This window comes from Talpa occidentalis, unplaced genomic scaffold (genome assembly GCF_014898055.3).
Source record: "Talpa occidentalis isolate TD23 unplaced genomic scaffold, MPIMG_talOcc4v2.1 talOcc4.3, whole genome shotgun sequence".
In the NCBI taxonomy this organism is placed as follows: Eukaryota; Metazoa; Chordata; class Mammalia; order Eulipotyphla; family Talpidae; genus Talpa; species Talpa occidentalis.
In genome coordinates this window covers 134,046,399-134,068,604 of record NW_023603184.1, presented here as the reverse complement: position 1 = coordinate 134,068,604, position 22,206 = coordinate 134,046,399, and the positions used below count along the sequence as shown (strand labels likewise).

At 35.7% G+C, this 22,206-nt stretch overlaps 1 protein-coding gene across 1 annotated transcript in view; it reads left to right on the top strand.

Moving 5' to 3' along the window:
* Positions 1-22,206, top strand: part of BARD1 (BRCA1 associated RING domain 1) — a 70,966-nt gene that overhangs the window by 25,390 nt on the left and 23,370 nt on the right. Inside the window, exons 4-7 of the mRNA XM_037522140.2 lie at positions 677-1,626; positions 8,920-9,000; positions 10,558-10,730; positions 18,691-18,799. Coding sequence (XP_037378037.1) covers positions 677-1,626; positions 8,920-9,000; positions 10,558-10,730; positions 18,691-18,799 — 1,313 coding nt within the window. The remainder of the gene's footprint in view (positions 1-676; positions 1,627-8,919; positions 9,001-10,557; positions 10,731-18,690; positions 18,800-22,206) is intronic.

The window sequence follows — 22,206 nt, the reverse complement described above, 5'->3', positions numbered from 1 at the left end:
CATTGCTGTACTGTTTAGGACTTTCAATAGGGTTTTAAGTGGTAGTGATGAGAATATACATGTTTACTTGATCTTGATAGTAGGAACAAAATAATCGTTACAGTCTTTCACAGTTAAACATGATACTAGTCTATGTATTTTTGCATGTATTTCAGGTTGAAGAAGTTCCCTCTATCCCTAATTTGCCGAATCTTTTATAAAATCATGAATGGTTGTTAGATTTTGTTAATTTTTTTTCTGTATTTGTTAAGAAAATCGCATGGTTTTCCTTTAGTTTCTTGATAAAGTGAGTTATTGGTTTTCAAACTTTTGAAAATTAAATCAGTTTTGACTACTTTTATTAAATATCTCTGCTTGCTTATACTCATGAGCATACTATTTGTCCTACTTCTTTGTTTGTATATTCTGCCTATTCTTGGCAGAATATAAGTTCCATATTTTGTTCTTTGTTGTATCTCTAGCCCTTAGAATGTTGCCTAGAATAGAGTAGGATTCTGTAAATGTTTGTTGAAGGAGTAAATATCTACTCTCAAGGAATTCATAGTCTACAATGAGAGAAAGGTACCAAATAAAAGGTTGCTATACTTAGGAGAATTATCAATAAAACCCTTTGGGAGTTTAACATGGGAAAAGATAATAAGTTCATATAATGGATTTCTTTGCTTTTTTCTGTCAGATTTGAAAGAAGATATATCTAGGAAAAGCTTATTTAAAGACTCAGAAAATAAGAAGAATTCAATAAAAATGTGGTTTAGTCCTCGAAGTAAGAAGGTCAGATATATTGTGAATAAAGTTTCAGTGCAGACCCAGCCTCAAATTGTAAATGATGAGAATGCTCAGCAAGCCTCAATGTATGAATTTGTTTCTACAACTCCTCCAGCAAATATTTCTGAGAGGCCTAAAAAGACTTCTACAAGGTCTGGGAAAAAGCAAAAGAAGAAAACTTTAATTGAAATCCACCAAGAATGTAAGGCAGAAACAGAACGTTGTGAACTTGAGTCTAAAGAATTTAAAGAAAAACTGATCTCATTCTCTAGCCAAGCATCTCTTAGCGCTAGCCCTCCAAGAAATGGTGAAATAGACTTGCTAGCAAGTGGTTCTGTGATAGAATCTGAAGATTTTGGAAGCTTAACTAAGATTTCCTTACCACTGGCTGAGCACATAGTGTCTCCAGAAATTGAGAGTAAGAATGAAAAAGTTCCTGAGGAAAATCTCTGTGAAAATGATCTTGCATCTAAGCAGTCCTTGTCCTTAGATGATAAAGGAAAACGTGGACGTAGCAACAGAAGGCTTTCCAATCCCATATCTAAGAGATGTAGAAGCAGCATTCCAAGCACTGGTGGAAATTCTATTAAGCAGACAGTGCTCTCAGAAGACATACCATTGCCTCCTGACTGTTCTTCACCACCTTCAAGCAGACTTAACGTTGGTGACAAATCAAGAAGGAAAAACAGCACTATATTAGATGAGCCCATTAACCTATTGCCAGGCACACCACCTTCTACACTGAATAGTGCAAGTTATAGACGAATGATGACTAGCCCCTCAGCCATGAAGCTGTCATCGAGTAACCTTGTGAAGAGAAATCACAGAGGAGAGACTTTGCTCCATATTGCTTCTATTAAGGTAGGATGCTTACTCTGAAATGCGCTTTCTGAATGAGACCAGCATATAAAACAGTTACTTTGGGGCGTGTGAAAAATGACATGACTACTAATTAACCTATCACACATGTGATAACTTCTGAACCAAAAAAACAAAATTCATGGCCCCTGGGCGCCATAATCTTATGTGAGATAACTAATTATTTCAATAGTTTAGCTTCTGCTTTGTTAAGTGCTTTTGTTTTTGTCTCTTCCACAGCTATAAACAATATGTAAACGTACAAAGTTAGGTGTCTGGCCCACAGACTGTAGTTGGGCTACCTTTGGCTTACACCTTGGGAAAATCCACAGTAGAGACTTAAGACAGGAAAAGAATGGTGGCGTGATACTATCTTTGTGGCTTTTCACCATTGATACATTCAAGATTGCTTCATTGAGGTTCTGTCATATTATTGCTTTTCTTAGAATCTTGCCAGAACTAGAACTACCCATTTTGATTCTCTTTTAACTTTTTACATACTATTGTTGTCACTAGTTGGCTGATTCTGATACAGTACATTTAAGAAAAGTAAATGGATTTCTATTGTTTTCTATAATCAGTAACAAAACTAAGGAGTTTTGTATTTTAAAAATTTATTGTGAATTTAATGTGATGTTAATATTTGGGGAAAAATACTTGGGGGGGGAAATGAATTTATATTTATCTTTTTATAAATAGTACTCATTTAATTTCTGTCTTTTTTCTTGATTGGTTAGCCTCAAATGACTAATTCCATTACTAGAAAAGTGAATATTGCAATTCTGCTATCTTAGGAACTTCGTACTCTCTTCAGCAAAGGATTGAGGTAGCTCTAAGGTTAAAATTAAAATGGAACAAGGAGCAAAGAAAGAGGAAGAAGTTACTGCCGCTGAATAATTAATATAGATCTGATGACCTTTCAGACAGCAAAGCAAATAAAGGGAAGTACCAGGGTTTTTTGCTGTCAGAAGATAGATGTTGTTCTTGTTACTTTTCCCTGAGTATCTTGCTCCACTCACAGTTAACCCCTTTCCATTGTTTAAGAGTGCACACTTGTGCTGTGAAGGCTTGATGTACGCACTGAGGGAGTGCAGAGGACCCTGCAGTAGTTTTTCAGATCTCTTGGACTGTGGCTTCCCAGGCTGCAGTTACAGCTTTGCAGAATGATCTCTGAACTTGGTGACATTATTAAGATTCTTTGGTATCGTGCCCCAAACCCACCTCTGAGCATCTTTGTTGGCCAGAACTTTCCGTACTACTAACTGGTAGAAGCTACTTATCTTTTCGTGCCCTGACCGCTGGCATTTGTGCCATATTACTGTCATAACAAATTACCACAAATTTACCGACTTAAAACAGTTCTGTAGGTTAGAAGTCTGGTTTGGGTCTCACCAGACGAAAGTCATTTTGTCAGCTGTATTACTTTCTGTCAGCTGCATTACCTTAGGAGAGAATCTGTTTTCTTGCTTATTTGTGCTGGTGGCAGAAATTGCATGTTCTTGGTAGTTGTTGGACTGAGATCCCATTTTCTTCGATCTTACAGGTGATGGTTCTCAGGTTCTACAGGCTATCCCATTCCTTAATCTGTGATCCTCTTCCTCTGTCCTTAAAACCAGCAAGAGTGGATGGAGTCCTTGCATCCCATTTTTTGGCCCTAGCCAGCAAAATGTTTTCACTCATAGGTTGAGTCTGGGGCCACCAAACAGTACAGGATAACCTCTTCATCTCAAGGTCTGCATCCTTAATCACAATAAGTTCCTTTTGCCATGTAAGGTCACATTTACAAGTTCTAGGGATTAGGACATGGAATGTTTGGAGGTGGGGGTGGGCAGTCATAATTCTTCCAGCTAAGCCATAGAAGTAACTTCCTAATTTCGTGCTCTGCTTTCCTTTACACTTCTGGTAATCAGTGCTCTATGTGACTGCCAGACTAATCTGAACTGTCAGAAATTTCTGTTTCTCTGCTCTCCTACATTTAAAATAAAATACACACTTCTTCCCGTGCTCCACACAATTTTATGTGAGCCCTCCTTCTGCTCAGACACCAACTCTTTAGAGAGACTATTCCTGACTGCTCTAAAGTAACAGTCTCTACTGTACCCTCAGTTCTTTGCTTTTCTTCCCATTGTTTTTTTCCTGACATTGTTATAGATCTCTTTGCTGCTTGTTCTTTAGAATGATAGCAAGAATCCGTTTGTTCAATGTTACGTCTGTGGTATCTAGAACTTTGCCTGGCACACGGTAGATTGCTATTGATATTTATTGAATAAATGAGTGAATTTTCCACCCAGGCATGATCTGAACCCTTTTGTCCTCTCACGCATAACTTTAATCTTATGAATTATTCAAATATATTCATTAATGCTACTAGTAATTTTGCATGTGTTCTTCTCTCTGCTTCACATGCTCTGCATCTTTTCCCATTTCCCTTTGTTCCATTCAAAATCTAGCAATAGGCTACCTTCCTTTTTTTTTTTTAAAGATTTATTTATTTATTTATACAAGAACTGGGGTACAGGCCAGAGGTGTGGGAGGGTGAGAGGATTCACCAGAGACACAGTGGGGAACAGAATAGGCAGACTGAAGAAATACCCTGCTGAGGGGAGCAGCAGGTGAGGCAGGTCTGCGCACCATGTGGGAATCTCCTTGACTGGCCTGGAATCGAACCCGCGTTGCAGAGGCTGTGGACAGCTTCACAGCGCTGCGCTCAACTGCCTGCGACACCAGGGAGGCACCATAGACTGCCTTCTTAATAAGTCTTTCTCAGAATTTCCAGAGTTAGATTCTTCTCTATGGTGACATAATTTTAGTTGCATTTATGTTCATTTAGTTTTCAGTTATATGACTCCTCAGATTTTATGATTATCTGGAGTATATCCTTCATTGAAATTTCAATTTCAAAATATAAGCAACTACTTTATGTTTTAAAAATAAGAATAAACAAAAGTAACTATGGTGGAAAGCTTCACTCCCATTTCTGCCCCCAGCCACCTGTAGTTGACAGACCTTTCCTGCTTACTACTTTCCTTACCTTTTTGTGTATCTTTTGTGAATTTCTTTATGTGGAATAAACAAATGCTCTCCATGTTAGTATCAACTGTACATTTTAAAAATTTTAGATGTCCATAAGTTTTCATTATTTAACTAGCCCTTTACTGATAGATGCCTGTTTTTTCCCATGTGTTTTTGCTTTTATAAACAGATTTTATAAATCTTTGTTTTATTTGAGAGCATGCATTTTTGGATCAATACGTAGAAGTAAGACTTCTTTCTGGGTTACTATAAAGCATCGGTCGTCTTATCTTCATAACCTCCATATTTGGCAACAGAAGATGCTTCTTAAATATCCAGACGGCCTAAATATTTGGACTGCCTGAGTACAGTTACTATTGTCAGAAATACTGTTTCTATTGTCAGTTCTCAGACCTTTCTTCCCTCCAGGATCATGAACTTAAAGCCTACCCAATTAGTTTTTATATATTCAGCACCATTTGAATGCAAAACCTACACAGAATTATTCTTAAAATCTTTATACTTTTATTACATTATAGAAACTAAGCAGAATATTCATTAATGTAATGTCTGGGGTGTTGTGAACATTCTCTTTTAAACAGACCCAAAATTAAGATCTGCTAGGCTTTCTGCTTATAACTCGTGTTTCTATGTGAATGTATAGAAACATGATATTGAGACTATTGTTATAATAAATAGAAGATGTTATGAGAAGATGTTATGCCTAAATAGATACAAACGCTGTTTATTCTTATTTAATAAAAACATTTTTATTTTTATTTGATATTTTTCTAGACATAGAGAACATTTTGATTTGTTATTTGATTATGTCACCTTATTTAAGAATTTGTAGGTGCTGAAATAAATCTCCCCAGAGTTCTCTAGCGCAGATTCTTAAATTGACAATGATTACTCATAATTCATGTCACAGCAGTGAACATATGAAGTAGAAGATTGACTTGGCGTTGGCATGTCATAATAGATTTGTGATCCAGATATAATAGATAATATTTTGAAAGCATCTTCAAGGCGTGGTGTCCTTACCTTAGCAAGGGTGAAATAGATCTCTCTTAGAGAGAAATTCCCTTATAAGGAGTCTCCTTCAGAGTTTGACTTTGTAATTCATTATTTAAGGCAGTCCTATACTATTATGTATAAAGCCATGTTATTACATGTTCTACATACTAGCTTTCTGAGAAAGTAGCAAAGAACTCAAGCAAACTGGCATTTGTGCTATTTTCAAGATTTCAATTTTTGTAACACTTCTTGGTGTCAGTATCATTTTTCCCTCTTTCACCCACCTTTTAAATAATAGTAATGTTGTTGTGATGACTTGGTTGTAATTTATTCAGTAAGCTCTGACTAAGAAGCCAGGAAAGAATATGTTTTAGACTGCTATACCAGGTGACTCTTTTTTTTTTTTTTAAGCAACAGCTAGTAGTTAAAGAAGTTTTAGGTATGTGGTCAGTTCATTTAATATGGAAATGCTTAACCTTAAGTCATCCTTATTGTATTTGATTGTAATGCCCTATACTATTTTTTATAAAGATGTTTATTATTAATAATCTTTAGAATAGTTAACCTTCATAATCAAGATTAAAGTTGTTTTTGTGTCTGTATGGTTGGGGAAAGTTAATTTATATTGCTATAATATGCACTAGTATGTGAAGGATCTTTCCTTTGCATGAAAGGTTAACAATAAGAAAATTCATTGTGACACACAGGTTTCCTTATTTTCAGCCTTTTAGTTATTACATGGAAATACCAAACCCACTTAATATTTCTTATCAGTCTTGGTAAATACTTTTTAGATTTTTTTTTTCTTTGCTGTGGTTTAAGAAAAATCTTAATTGTTCTTTTAAGTTGTGAGGAGCCTAAAAGTGAGTGATTTTATTTTTTTTTTAAGATTTTTTTTTTTAATACAATAGCCGGGTACAGGCCAGAGGCGCAGAAGGGTCAGAGGATTCACCAGAGACAGAGCGGGGAACAGAACAGGCAGACTGACTGAAATACACTGCTGAGGGGAGCAGCAGGTGAGGCAGGTCTGCGCGCCATGTGGGAATCTCCCTGACTGGCCTGGAATCGAACCCGCGTTGCAGAGGCTGTGGACAGCTTCACAAGAGTGGCGCTCAACCTGCTGCGCCACCAGGGAGGCCTGTGAGTGGTTATTTCTGAGAAAATACTGCGTTAGAGAAGAAAGTAATTTAAAGAAATCAGAAGCAGAAGTTAATTTATTTCTCAGAAACTTCATATTGGTTTCAGCTTACCCAGTTACTGTGGACCCTATCTAATTAGCATAATTTTATTTGTGTGCATGACATTAAATTTACATAAAATAAAATGGTGAAAATATGACAGACTTTTAAGTACTAGTGGAGGAAAATGCAGATTTAGTGTGAAAAGCAAATAGTTTGCAAATTAGCTTATGCATTTAGGGGAAGTCTAGGGATGGAATGTTAATAAGAAGACACCTTTGATAATTTGAAGATGTGACATGAAAGAAAAAACCCTACTGTGTAACAACCTTAAAGAGATTCTTTTAGTCTCTAAATTGTCACTCTGTTCCTATGTGACTTTGTATGTGGCACTTCCATTCCACAATTGTATTTGTGTTATTTATGGACTTCTTTAGGTTAATATGTTTTTTGATTACCATGTAGAATTAGCATGAGGTAGTTTCTCATTTTTTTATGTTTGTGTGTGTGTGTTTACTTTCATGTTGGTTAGGAATGTGTGGTTTTGGCAGTTTATCTGCCCCAGTATTTGAATTATAAGAAACTCAGATTTTAACTTGGCAGATGTTCCTGAGCTCTTTTGGGACAAACCTGAATATAGAGCAAAAGTTGATAAAGACATGTTAAGTAACCTAGAGGCATAGAATTTGTACCCCTAAGTAACTATGGGAGATGTTTTTTATTGAAACTGGAACAATTTAATTGAAATTATCATTTTTTAGATCCATTGGCTATTTAAGGTCATTTTATTCGTTTAGGAACATAAAAATGTATGTTGTATGTTACTGTATTTAGGTGACTCAATGACTTACAGACTATCAATCAACAAAGGGGGAAAAAAATATTTCAGAAGCATTTTGAAGCTGGTAGTTGGAGGGAAGAGATTTCCTTTTCCCTTAAGAGGCACTTTACAAATTAATTGAAACAACATTGTTATGTAACCTTTAGTTATTCAGCCATTTTTAGAGTAAGCTGTGTCAGTTATTTTTGGAGAAAATAAATTTTGCTTTTGCTTAGAAAAATATCTTAAAACAAGTAAACTAGTGTATTGAGGATAGATTAACTATCAGTAAGACAGGTTTTGGGCACTTTTAACATTGTTTTCAGTGAGCAACCTTGCTTTAAATGACAACTAAAACTCATTTTCATGTATGTACAAAAGATGTTCTTCACAAATGATGCTTTTAAAAAACGATCCTGGGGCCTCCCCAGTGGCGCAGGCGCAGCGGTTGAGTGCTGGACTGCAAAGCTGCCTGCAGCCTCTGCAGCGCTGGTTCAAACCCCGGCCACCGGGGAGGGTCCCACATGGCACACAGACCTCTCCTGCCGTGCCCGCTGCTCCCCTCAGCAGTGTACTTCGGTCCTTCTGCCTGTTCTGCTCTCCGCTCTGGCTCTGGTGAATCCTCTCACCCTCCTGTGCTTCTGACTGTACCCAGTGCTTGTATAAACAAACAAATAAATAAATAAATCTTTAAAAAAAAATAAATAAAAAACGATCATGATCAGTTGATTTTTTTTTTTTGTGATGTTCTTTATTTAGCTTTTTTTTTTTTTTTTTAAAAAAAAGGGGTACAGGCCGGAGACTTGGGGGATGAGAAGATTCACTAGAGACAGAGTGGGGAACAAAACAGGCAGACTAACTGAAACACACTATGGAGAGGAGCAGCGGGCGAGACAGGAGAGGTCGGCTACGCCATGTGGGTGTGGCTGGGGATCGAACTCATGCTGCAGAGTCTGCGGTTTGCTTCATTGTGCGGTGCTTAACCCTTTGCCCCCCCCAGGAAGGCCCCTTTATTTAGCATTTTGAAATAACCTTCTAACAACACAGATTTTGTTTTCTTCGTTCCAGAATAGATCATAATGCTCCATCACTTAAAACTCAGAGCAGTTCATACATCAGTAGTAGTGTTATCACACAAGCAATAAAGCATGAAAAGAGGTTGAAGTTTTATTCTAGCTTACAGAAGACAGAATCTTAAAAAGAAAACCCCAAATATCATTTCTCTTTCTTATTGATCATTTTTAATTTCTTTTTTTATTGTTCCACTAGGGCGATGTACCTTCTGTTGAATACCTATTAAAAAATGGAAGCGACCCAAATGTTAAAGACCATGCTGGATGGACCCCATTGGTAGTTTTCTATTCTCATTCTGTTTATGTTTTATAGTTGTTACAGTTTAAAATTATGTCTGTATATCATTCTCTGCCATATTGTACATTCTCTTTTTGATCTAAAAAACTTACATTTTCACCAAGTCAGAGAAAATGATTACTTTCATTTTGTTTTTCAATTCAGATGGGCAAGAAATTGACTACCTTTTGACTATCTTTAGATTTAGGAATCTAGTTAAATTATGTAGCTGAATTTAGTTAATGTAGAGAGAGGTCATTGCTACAAGTAGTAGTGGGCTTCATTCCGCAGCATTGTTTATTATTGGAACCAGATTTCTTGGGGAAAAAAGGTGAAAGGAACTGGGTGTTGGAACGTGTACGAGCAGTGATTCTTAGTGAGGTTCTATCTTTGCCTCACTTATGCCCTATTCAATTGCAAATTATTAAGCAGTAGAAATATTTGCTTAAACATTTTTAAAGAGTTTTTGCTTGTTACTACTAAAAATGCAGTGTGATGAATAGTCTGGAAAAAGAATAGCATAAATACTTGGAAACAGTGCTGTATGGGTTAATCACATTAAGACAAGAGCATGTAATTTGAATGTAGCCACAGGAAATACAGTGGTTAAGGTGAATGCCCTTATCTTATGAACTGTAAATGTAGCATCAAAACAGTGAGCCTCTCATGTGGCAGGTGTATACAAGGTTTAAAGTTGTATATAATGACATCTCCTTGCCAAATTAAGTCATATTGGTAGTAAAGATTGTGAGTGATTTAGAGGACTTTATGGTTAATATGATTTCTTTTCTCCTAGAGAAAGACTTACAGATGCTTAATGTGGCATCATCTATTATGAATTGAATAAATATACTTTAAAAAGCATAGTGTAGAGATTTATTAGAGTACAGCCTAGTGGCGTTGCTAGTTCATTAGACATAAGGAGAGATTTGCATGTGAGTCATCTTTTAACGTTCCATTGTTCTAGTTATGTCATTCATTCAGTAAGCTTTTTCTGAGCACCTTCTCCCTGATATTTCTGTTATCAGTGGCACCAGCCAAATAATAATCTAGAGCTTCAGCAACAAGAGAGGCTTGCCTTGTAATTGTATTCCAGGATATTTACTTTGTTGGGTGATTACATATTTGTGTGAGTGTGCCACTTAGTGTGTGGCTGAGCACCTGATTTAGGAATTCTTTTCAGCATTGGGGAATTTCACGCGTGATTTGGTCATTAAGTACTTTGTTTCCTTGTTTTCAATTTCTTAATTGTACAGCAGTTTAGAAGCTATAGTTGGATTAAAGGTAGATTTACTTTAAAAAAGAATGTTTGCCCCAAGCTCAAATGAAAAGCAGTTTTTCCCCATGGGTTGCGTGGAACTTGATCATGATGTATCTTGTCACAGAAATCATTAAAGGTGAATTTTACACTATCAGTGACTCATACTCTGTATGCATGTTTAGTTGAGAATCAGTTTACTGACTGAAGTTCACATTTATTTTTTTTAATGCGGTTTTATTATGATGTTATCCAATCCTCTTCCTCACCTATCTTCTCACTCCTTTTTGTATAATTAGCATGAAGCCTGCAATCACGGGCACCTGAAGGTTGTAGAATTGTTGCTCCAGCACAAGGCACTGGTGAATACCACTGGGTATCAGAATGACTCCCCACTTCATGATGCAGCCAAGAATGGGCATGTGGATATAGTCAAGCTCTTACTATCCTATGGAGCCTCCAGGAGCGCTGTGTAAGTAGTTCGACCTCAAAACTATTTTTTCAGTTGATTCGTATCCTGAGTCAAGGTCTAGTGATGAAGCAAAGGCTTTGCTACCCATGCTGAAGTCTCTCTTTTCTTGCATAACTTAGGTTAGATATGGTCATTATATTCTGGATTTAAAATCAGCATTCTTGCCCTTTTTCTTTATGATACCTTAATATTTGGGAGGGATATACTTTTTTAATTCAGAAACAATTACTTTTGGAAACTTTGAATTTCTGGTGAAATTCAATTAGTTTTTAGAGCCTGTAGATTAGTATTTATTAAAAAGAAGAGAACTAGTTTCATGAATATGTCTTACTGGATACTTTAGAATTATTTCAAATATTCCATTTCTGTTATTCTTCTGTATATTTAGTGTAACAATCATTAAAATAGGTAAGAATTCAGGTGCGAGGCAAGTATAGTTGAATTATTATGATTTTTCACACCTTTCAGATGCAGCTCTGTGTAAATTGTTTTGCAGCTTCAGGGTACAGAGACACATTAATGAATGCTGGTAGCTGCATTTAAAAATTGCTATTGTCAAGAGTGTCACAAGTAAATGCCATACGTGGATTTTTTTTATCTTTAATCTATAAATTATTTCATGTCTTCCTACATATTAGTTTACTCTTTTCAGTTAATGAGGTAGGTGGAATGAAGATGAATGTGCCCTCATTGCTTCTGTAGGCTTGGATTATAAAAAAATTCAGACTTATTCTGCTTACAGAGTAAGAACTTCTTGGTTGTAGTTTTTTTTTTTTTAATAGGTAACCATATAGCATAATTAAAACATAAATTTATAATGCAGTAATGTACCATATCTTGTTAATAATACTTTGGGTGTGCCAAATATTCTTTATTTCCTATCACGTGATATGAGTGTGAATGTTGAGGCAAGTTGAAGAGGTACACACTCTTATTTTTTTTTTCCTGTTTTTATACACACAGACACACACACACACAGAGTTCAAGTATCGATACTGATATGACCCTCTTGTGGGTCTTGCAAGCTATTTGATAGAGCAAGTGGTTGCTTGGGTCAGATGAAACTGAATAGTTTCCATCCTTAGGTTCTTAAGTCAGCCAAGACTACTTTAATGAACAGAGCACTGGTCAGGGTGTTAGGGAATCCAGCTTTTATTTGTGACTCCATTATTGACTTTATAGCCTCAGGCAGCTTAATTTCTGTGCCTTGGTGTCCTCACCTATAAAACATGGGTGATGCCTGCTGCTTTTCTATTTCTTCAGAACATAGTGAGGATTAATGAGGCAAAACCCAGGATCTGTCTTGTGGTTTGTGCATCATGATTCTTCACTACACTGTGGAGCTTATTAATATAGAAGGTGCGGACATGAGACAGTGAGCAGGTCTGCCCTGACAAGTGCCTTCTGAGATAGCCTTGTTGCTTTAAACAGGCTTACCTAGTTGGGTTGAAGAGTTAGGTATACTTCTAGCCCATAGTAGCCACAAGCCGTCTACTGCTCTTGAATTCTTGAAATGTAGCAGTTGCTACTGGGGAACTAACTTTTTAAGTATATTTTATATTAATTTAAATAGCTACATGTGCCAAGTGGCTACTGAATCGGACAGCTGGTTGATATAAATAGGGTATTGGGAAGGGGGTTTTCTTTGGTAAAAGGAGGTTGTGAATGATGTTGGATTAGGCACGTGCCGGGGTATATTTAATCCAGGATATAACAATGTGGTAACTGTTACTAAATAGTATTACACCTTTTCCAAATTGTTGGTCATTTTACTTAAAATCTTTTCTTGCTTTCTGTTTCATCTTAGTTATTCTTCATTTGATTGGCTTTGACTGGTTCCTACCTGATGGCCTGTTCAAATCTCCTGTTATGCCATTAAGTTTACTCTTAAATTGTTCTGTAGATTATGAAAACAAAAGTTTAGCCAATTTTGCAGTTTTGTCTGAGGCAGTGATTTTTAGGAGGATGTCCAGGAAGATCATCATGTTATGTTTAACTTAGTGCACACTCATGAGACAGGGTAAGAAATATATACTTTAGGGCCCTGTAAGCTGAAGTAGTTCTGTAGATCAGCAGGCATCTGTTGTTCTTCACTGAACTAGAGCCATAAAGAGGCGCTGATGAATGGATGATCTGTGTTCTTAAACCAAATGTAGATTCTTCCTAGTCAACATTTGCCATTTATTTGGTTGTCTTTATACTTCTCCTACTATAAGAATTTGTCAAAATTATTTCAATTGGGAATAAAGCAGACTTGCAAAGAAAGATTTTTATGTTTTAGCCCTAGGAGAGAAGAAAGCAGGGACAAAGAAAACCCATCTTTGAATTTTTCTTAGATGTCTTTAAAAGGGAAGAAAGCTTGTTTACAAGACTGAGGAATTCACTTTAGCAAGTTCTATTTTCTGATATCTTCTGTTAATAAATTGTCATGAGTGGTGCTAAGATCACATGACTTTAAATATTGGAGAGAAGGTTCAATAACTAATTTGATATATATTTATAAGATAGAAAGATGACAACCTTTTTGTAGTCCAGGAAGTGGTGAGAATTAGCAACTTAGTAATATAATTAGGCATTGTGTGTTTATGGAGGACTAGGTATAAGGGTAGAAAAGAATGGAATATTATTTACTGTAAACGCAATTGACTTTAAAAACATCCTATTCAATACTGATAGAAGGAAATCTTGATCTGTTTAAGGTAATGTGTGATTAGGAATTAACCACATGTAATACTAATTTAAAATACGATTGTTGATCTTTATTGGCCATTTTCATTTTTAATTTGAAAATACAGATTTTCATAGGTTCACCAGCATGTTCTCCTAATTCTTTGTTTTTCCATAAAGACTGATCTTCAAGTTTACATTTGTAAAAGGTTTTGGGACCTTAAATCTATGATTATTAAGGAAATATGTATATTTTATTCTGCCATTAACAATTTTTCTTGGAAGGATGTTGAATTTTTAATTAGAAAATATCATACGGATCCTTGGATCTATTAATTGTCCCACTGCCCTAGTTAATTTTTAAAAAAATTAATCTCCTTGCAACAGAGATGTTTTATGTTTTATGGCCTTAAAAAGAAAGCATGTTGCTCTTTTGAATTTCTGTGCTTTTTCTTGCTTCACAGCAAGTCAAGTGATTTGAAAAATTAAAATCTATGTGTTTCCATTTATGAGGTGTTCATAAAGGATTTCATTTGTGATCATTTGTGTGCAAGTGCAACTTTAAGTTTGCACTTGCACACAAATGTCTCCTCCCACATTCATTAGTGGCGCAGCTCCTCTCAGGTCAGTTGTATCATCTTGAAGGAAAAGGACATTGAAGGGTTGTACTGTCTCTGGACGTGGTTTTTGGGGAGAAACTAAAATCCTGAGCCCCATAGTTTAACCCTTTAATAAGTATTTCCTTTTTATCAGTCTTAGTGATCAAAGAGAGGGCTAGTGAGGAAGAGGATTTTCAAAGTCATCTAGTTCATACTTTTTATCTTTACATTGAACCATCCAGGAAAGTGAAAATCTCCCATTTTAATGTTGTTGACAGGCTTCTGTCCTTTCCTTTGGTACACATACAAGTTATAATTACAAAGCATGCATGAAGTGCATCATCAAGTTAGGGAAAATGAAGATAAAAGCCAGTGCTACTGTAATGTAATGTATGTTCCCTTACCTTCATTTTTTATCTGTCTTCAGAAAATGTAAATCTAAAAGTATGAATAGCTAGTAATTACTGAGTTTTTACTATTTTCCAGGAAGTGTTTTAAGTGCCTTTGATGTATTAATTCATTTGGTCCTCACAACAATCTTATAAACGTAGGTTATTACTATCCCCATTTTATTGATGTAGAAACAGACTTGAGGTTTATTAACTTGTCCAAAGTCAAATAACTACTGATTGGCACAGCTCGCATCTGAATTCAGGTAGTCTGATCCTATAACCCAGCGCATAACTGCCTTGCTATATGGAACCATTTGGGTTTTCTTGTTGCTGGAATTTTTTTTGGTCTGTCTCTTTTGCTATTTCTCAGTGCCATATTATCTCACTGTAAGGTCTTCACATAAGCTTTTTTTTTTTTTTTAAGATTTATTTATTTATGCATACAAGAATTGGGGTACAGGCCAGAGGTATGGGGGGATTGAGAAGATTCACCAGAGATAGAGTGGGGAGCAGAACAGGCAGATTGACTGAAATACACTGCTGAGGGTAGCAGCGGGCGAGTCAGGAGAGGTCTGCTGCACCATGTGGGTGTCTCCCTGGCCGAGGATGGAACTCGTGTTGCAGTGGCTGTGAGTGCTTCATAGGTTGCGTCTTAACCCCTTGCGCCACCAGTGAGGCCCACCTTCATGTAAATTTTTCTCTTTGTTGGAATACTCTTATTCTACTTCTGTACCCTCTTTTCTTCCTCCTTTCACATCTAGGAAGCTGTACCAGACTTGTAAGTTCCACCTGTTTGCTTTCCTTAGCTTTGCCCTACTGAGCTCTGAGAACAAACTCCCCTTAACCTTATTGGTACTTTATTGACCAAAATAGTTCTTAGAATTATTGGTTGAGTGAATGAATGATTGCCAAACTGATTAATAGATCATGATTATTTGGAATTCACTGAATTACAAGAGACTTTCTTTGTCAGGGCATTAGGAGAATTGTCAAAAGTGAAGCGTGTGAAGGTGACAACATACTGTTATGTGTCACTTGTGAAGTTCTCAGTGGACATGTTGTTTTCCTACATTCCGAAAATAACCCTCATTCTTTTGGTGCTGCATTGACTTTATAGTTTAGCTAGTAGACACTTGTGCCTTTGCATTTTCACAGCTACATACTGTCTTGATCTCCAATATGCAATGCTTTATGCTCGAGTATTTCTCAGTTTTCCGTATTTTCTTTGTCTTCACACACAAGTAAAACAGTGTGAGTGTCTTCAGTGTTGATGGAAGGCCTTCCATTCATTCCAGTGATCAAGTTCATATTCCCTCGATAGCCCTTCACTTTCATTCACCAAATTTCAGTTTCTAATCCTGGATTCAAGGCCATTTTGTTGCTAATGTGTGTTGTTTACCTCTGAAATCCATCTCATGTTATTTATCTTATTTATGCTTTAGCTAATACTTACCTCTTGAATGAGCATTTGTCCTCAATATGGTTACAGGTAAGGACAGTGTTTTCTAAGTCTTACGTAGCCTTCCAAAATACCTCATTTTAGGTTTTAAGATATTAAAGTGTTAGAAAATAGAGAACATGCTGTATTTAAGAACACCTTAGGAAAAAAATCACTCTAAACTCCTTTGGTAATCCATTCTAATAAAATAAAAAAATGAAATTACTTATTCTGAGTTCATTGGTGTAATAGATGTGAAGAAAAATCTTTTTCTCTGTGTAGCGATGTAGAATAACTGATTTATCACCGTCTACCGTTTGTAATCGGTCACTTTGAAAATCCCTTGTACATATGATGTGAGAATGTGTTACCATCCATGTATTGCCGATTTTTTAAAAAAAAAAACAATACATTTATGTACATTTTAGATTAATTTTTCATGCTAATTCTGTGTTAGCCAATTCAAATTATTATGTGGAAAAATGTTTTGTGTCCATATAATAAAGGAGAAATCTTACATGTGCCCTACTTTCTCCTGTTACAGTTTCTAAAGGTGTCACATAAAAACTCATATCTAATCCCAAATTTTAGTGGTCTACAGCAATGCAGAAACTTGGGCAGTATTTAATATACTCCATCTCCCATGAGGCAGGTGTGAGGTTTAAACGGTTGTGTCTTAATCTGTAGCACTTGTGTCATTTTACACTTCATTAGCAATACAGGAAGGCTGAGTGTAAAGACCATGTGGCATAGGCTTTGTATAGCAAGGACTCTAACTGTAAATCAGAATCCTTTTAGTCATTTCATGAAATAGTTCTTTAGATGATAAAAGCATTTTGCTTGGTTACTTACTTCATCTAACTTACTTACCTAGTTGGTCATTTTTTGTTTAAAGCCCACACTAACTGATAGTAGTACTTTGGGAAGTGCTTTTTTTCATATTGTCATAGTGGACTTTTATTCGTATTTGTGTAAAATAACTATGCTATATGTGCTGTGCATTAATGTGCACTAGATTGGACCATTACGTTTTATTTCCTTGAAGTGTAAAATCTATATTTGTCTTTGTTCAAAAAGTTCTTACATGAATATGATTTTTTGTTGGCATATTCTGTGATATATATATATTTGTTTATTCATTTTGGCTCTTGGCTAAATACCTTAAATTTTGATTCTTTAACTTCAATTTCTATATTTGATTGTTGTGCTTATAGCATGTGTGTCTGAAAGGATTGCTCATGTGGTGTGTGGGATTATTCTGTTAATTTAGAGAATGAAATTGACAAGTATCAAGTGTAGTGTATGAAATCAGCTACCTTTTGCAGCAAGCTGAGATTGTCTGCTCTAAACATATAGGAGGAATTTGGGGAGGCCTAAATTCTAAAACAGTGACTTGTTTTGCTTTGTTGAAAATAAGAAAGCTGAAATATAATTGATTGTCTTATACCTTGGCTGGAGAAAGAATATTGCCATCGGAGGGTTACACATTATTAGAGTTGAACCTAAAGGGGAATCTGAGAATATCATTTGATCCTTATTTATCTAGTACTGTCCCAGGAAAAAAGAGTGACTGAACCTGATATTCTTGGATAGCAGTCATTAGAGAAACATTTGCTCTGCTTCATTTCTTTTCGTAAACTACTAAGCTTCCTTTTCCTCTTTTGCCATCAAACAGTTTTCTCCAAGGTCATTAATGATCTTGCCTTTAAATCCAGTTGATGAAGTCCCTCATATGTGTCCTCCATGCAACATCACATCAAACAGGTTTGACACCTTCCCTTTCCCTCTTCCCCTAATGTTTCACTGTTTGCTTCTGGATCTTTTTCTATACAGTTTTAATTCTTTAAAAACTGGTCTTGTACCATGTTTATCATTTTGAATCCCATTTAACAAATTGCATTTACACATCAACTTTAATTGCCATTACATGGATATTCCATTATAAAAGCCGTAAAAATTATTTTAAAATGTGCACTTTAGAAAACTTCCTGCCGTTGCATAATATATTAAAATCATTTTGAAGCCATTTATAAGAAAATGTAGCAGTAGATCAAAGTTGTATGGTTTTAACAGTTGGAAGACTAGTGATGGATATTATTGCATATCACTGGAATAAACAAGGGAAGTGTGGTCTTGATTAAGTTATTGGATCCTTTTCCCTTTGCATTCTGTTCTGAAATAACAGTTATACAAAGAAAAAGTCACTGGCAGAGTAATATTCTGTGACTTGGGAATTAGTACATGCTGAGAAGTCTGCATCAGCTTGTTCTCTGAACCATACCAGTTTGTTCTTTGGTGACTGTGATTAGTAAAGATTATAGTGTACATACATATTAAAATTAATGTTAAAAGTGCCCTGTGTACTACCTCATTAAATTGTTTGTTGTGTGGCATTACTTTTCTTCCAGTGCATCTAAATACTTATCCTGTGAATTCTAATTCTGTATTTGTTTATGGAGACAATAAGAGCCTTTAATAGCTACAGTAAGTTATTTTTATTTGCATTTGAAAATATCTCACCCATAGTGATTAATGATTAGGAAGGCAGATTTTAAAATATGAATATGGATGTGAAATAATACAGAGTTGTAAAAACATTCATGTGTAAGTAACAATATATACAATTAAAAATACTCCCTATATGGTCTGGTGTCAGATTAAAATTTTACATCTCTTTTTCCATTGAATCCAGCAGCTTGTGATACTCGATCCTTATGCTTTATATGAATTCTGAGTCATTTATCTTAGTTCAAATTGTGTGTTATTAAGGAGGTTGAAACAGTTGTTCTGCTAGTATATCTACTTAGTTAATAATCAAGTCACACATTTTATTTACTTAAACCCATCTGCGCTTATTTTACCAGTAACATATTTGGTCTGCGGCCTGTGGATTATACAGACAGTGAAAATATGAAATCGCTATTGCTACTACCAGGGAAGAATGAATCATCATCAACTAGCCATTGCTCAGTAGTAAGTATGGATTTAGCTTAGGGGGCAAATTTATATCTTTTATTGAAATTGGTTATGAAAAGAACATAATGGAGCAATTCCCAGTTAGCAAATTGCTTTCATTCACCAAACAATTAATGCACACTTCTTGTGTATTAGCCACCATGAATTCACATAATAAGAATAAGTTTATCAGCAAATATTTATTGACCCCCCTTCTATATTTTAGGCAGCATTCATGCAACAATAAATCTGGGTGATATAACTCTTATTTTCAAGGAGTTTATAACTTACTGAGAGGAAAAGGGACAAGCTGTAAATATGTAAACGAGTGTAAATAAAATAGTTGTAGGAACTTACGGATAGTGATTTGAAGAAGATTATGTAGAGTGTAATTGAGTGGAAATGATGGGTTCCAGAAAAGGGACTTTAAAAAACTGATGATTTGAACCTGAGGGATAAAGGAGGAGTAGGGTGAGTATCTGGAGGATAAGCATTCTAAGCAGAAGGTGCGGCAAATGTACAGGTCCTCAGTGAATGACTGTGGCATGTTTGAAGGTTAGAAAGAAGGTCATTATTGCTGGAGACTAGTAAGAGTATAAGAGTAATGGGAAATCATTGAGAGGATTTAAAGCAAGGGAATGGCATGATTTATGTTGTAGAACTTGATTGGGTTTATGCTTTAGAAATTTCACTCTGGCTGCTTTGTACTAAAGAAATTACGGGGTGGGGCCAAGAGTAGAGATCATTTAGAACTGTTTGATTGTGACAGGATAGAAATACCATGATGACCCAGGGTAAAATAATAGCAATGGAGATGGTGAGAAGTCACGAAGTATTAGCACAGAGTTTTGAGTTAATGCAAGCAGAACTTCTGATGGATTATGTATAGGTGAAATGTGGTGAAAAAGTCGAATTAGTATGACTGTAGCAGTGAAGTAGATGGTGGTGCCATTTGCTGCCATGGAGAAGGAAATAAATAGCTCTCTTTGCCAGTTTTATGTCTGTAAGACCTAAAATGGAAATGTTGACTAGGCAGTTGATAGGTGAGTCTGCAGTTTAGGAGAAAAGTATAAACTTGAGATAAAGTGGCAAGAACAGTTCTTAGGAACCTATTGTTTTGTGGAGAATATAGATGTAAAAAGTGTTGTTACACACTGTAGTAAATTTATAATGGAAGCCATAGAAATGTGTAGTACAATCATGAGAAGGTAGATGCTCCCTTCAGGGGAGATTGGGGAGAGCTTCACAGAAGAGGTGACAAAGAGGGTGTTTAAGTCCTGTAAGGTGAAAGTTTTAGCAAGGGATCTAATAGGATGCTATTGGCTGCAAAAGTAGAAAACTTTTCCTTAAAGGCTTTAATATAGTGTATTACCTTAAATAAAGGTGGTCCCACTATAAGATAGTTTTCCAAAATTGAAAAAAAATAGTTTCTTTCTTGAAAAATTATTGAGGTAATATTGTTTTACAACAAGTATTTATGTTTTAGTGGTATAGGGTCACACCTCACAAATGTATCACACCATACCCCTGCCAAAGCAGAGAAAAGGTGATTTCTTTATGTACTTAAAATTTAAGCTTTGGAGTCTGCCAGCCAGGCTCCTTCCACTCATTCGTTTTCAGGCACCCGGGCTGCCTTGCTGCCTTGAAACCACCAGATTGTGCCCTTTGCGCAGTTGTAGGGACTAGATGTCCACATTGTCTGCTTCCCCACTCCCTTCGAGCTGATTCCAGTGTCATCCAATCAAAGAAGGACTGTGCGGTCGTCTGTCACATCGCACCTCCCAGTGCTTCTTAGCCACCAGCCCGGCTTTTATTTTGCATACCGCTGTTGCCAGACATGATGTATTTTTTTTTTTTTGTCCCCCTCACAACTGGAATATACACTATGTGAGTCAGAGACTTTACTTTTTTGTTTAGCCCTGCTCTGAGAATAGCACTGGCAAATAGTGGGTACTCAGAAAGTGTGTGTTGAATGCATGAATGAGTCCTAGAGGGCCCTTCCTGATACATACTTGAAACCAGCAAGTGCTTAGTAACTGAGTCCGAAATCCTTCAAATACATGATTTCCAAACTGTCTTGGGAGCTGCTGCAAGGAAAGTGTCCTGTGGAGGTGGAGGGCTGAAAAGTGGGGAGGGCTTAGATTCCTCTACTATCTATGTAGAAGTTTCCCATAACCTCCATTGCTATTATTTCATCCAGGTCATTTTGTTGTTTCAAGTGAAAAATCATGGCTGTTGGAAAGCACTGCTTTAAATCTGAGAAGCAGCCTATAAGCTCATGGGCTGCAAAAGCTGATCACCATGTTTATTTTGGGACTTCTCTGCCCAGGATTCCTTTGAGCAGCATGTTTATTCTTTTTATTTTTCCCATAAGTTTTAAACCCTGTTACTGATAAACTCATTAATTTTAATAAACTAATACTAACCAATTTATCTAAGACAAAGTTTCATGTAGGCTTATTCTTTAAATAAGGGTTTGCCAATGTACACAATGGTCTAATCTCTACAACATCAGGCTGTTGACTCTTTGGGATGTTTTTTGAATGCCTTTTGAATTTTAATGTTCTGAGATATCCGCTTATTCACATCAAATGCCCAGCCCCAAATAAGACATGTGACTTTGGCAGCTGTTTGTTTTTATGTTTTTTTTTTTTTTCCCATAACATTGCTTAACTATGAGAAATTAGTGCCGTTTCTATTTTTTATTAAAATTAAGAAACTGTGATAGAAAAAAGCTTGACCCACTTTGGTGCTTTCCTTGGGTTGGTGGAAATAGAATCATGTACTATATTTAGAACTGATATCATTCATTCTTGAATTTTGTGCAGAGAACCAATTGAGCTGAAATGGAGTTATATAAATTGAAAAGTAATGTGTTCCACTTAGAACTATCTTGATGTCATTTACTTGTATAACTGACAAGGATATTTGAAAATACTATTTTTTGGTATTATAGTAATTGAACAATTTATAAAAGTACGCTGAACTATTTTCAGGTTAAGGTGTGTTTACGGTATTTAGATTAGATATGGTTATGTGATCTTACAATTTAATGAATAGGAAAGGAATAAAAATAGAGTAGGAATATGTGATGTGTGTATCATGTCCAGTAAAACCTTTGTAATTTGAACCTTAGAGGAATAATTAACTCAGGAAACTGAACTTCTAAGTGCTAAATACTGACATTAAAAATAAAAATCTTTTTAAAAAAAATGTCTTATATACATACTTGCTTAATACACAGTTGACCCATTTAATGTATTTTGAATGAGTGAATTATTTGGATGGATATGTTTGTATAGGTAGTCAACAATTTAGATATTGTTGATTTAGATAACAATTAATACTATAATGCATCAGACTGGATAAATTGTTACCACTCTGATATGTGAAGTGAGTATTTAAATGAGAGCTTTTTAAAATTC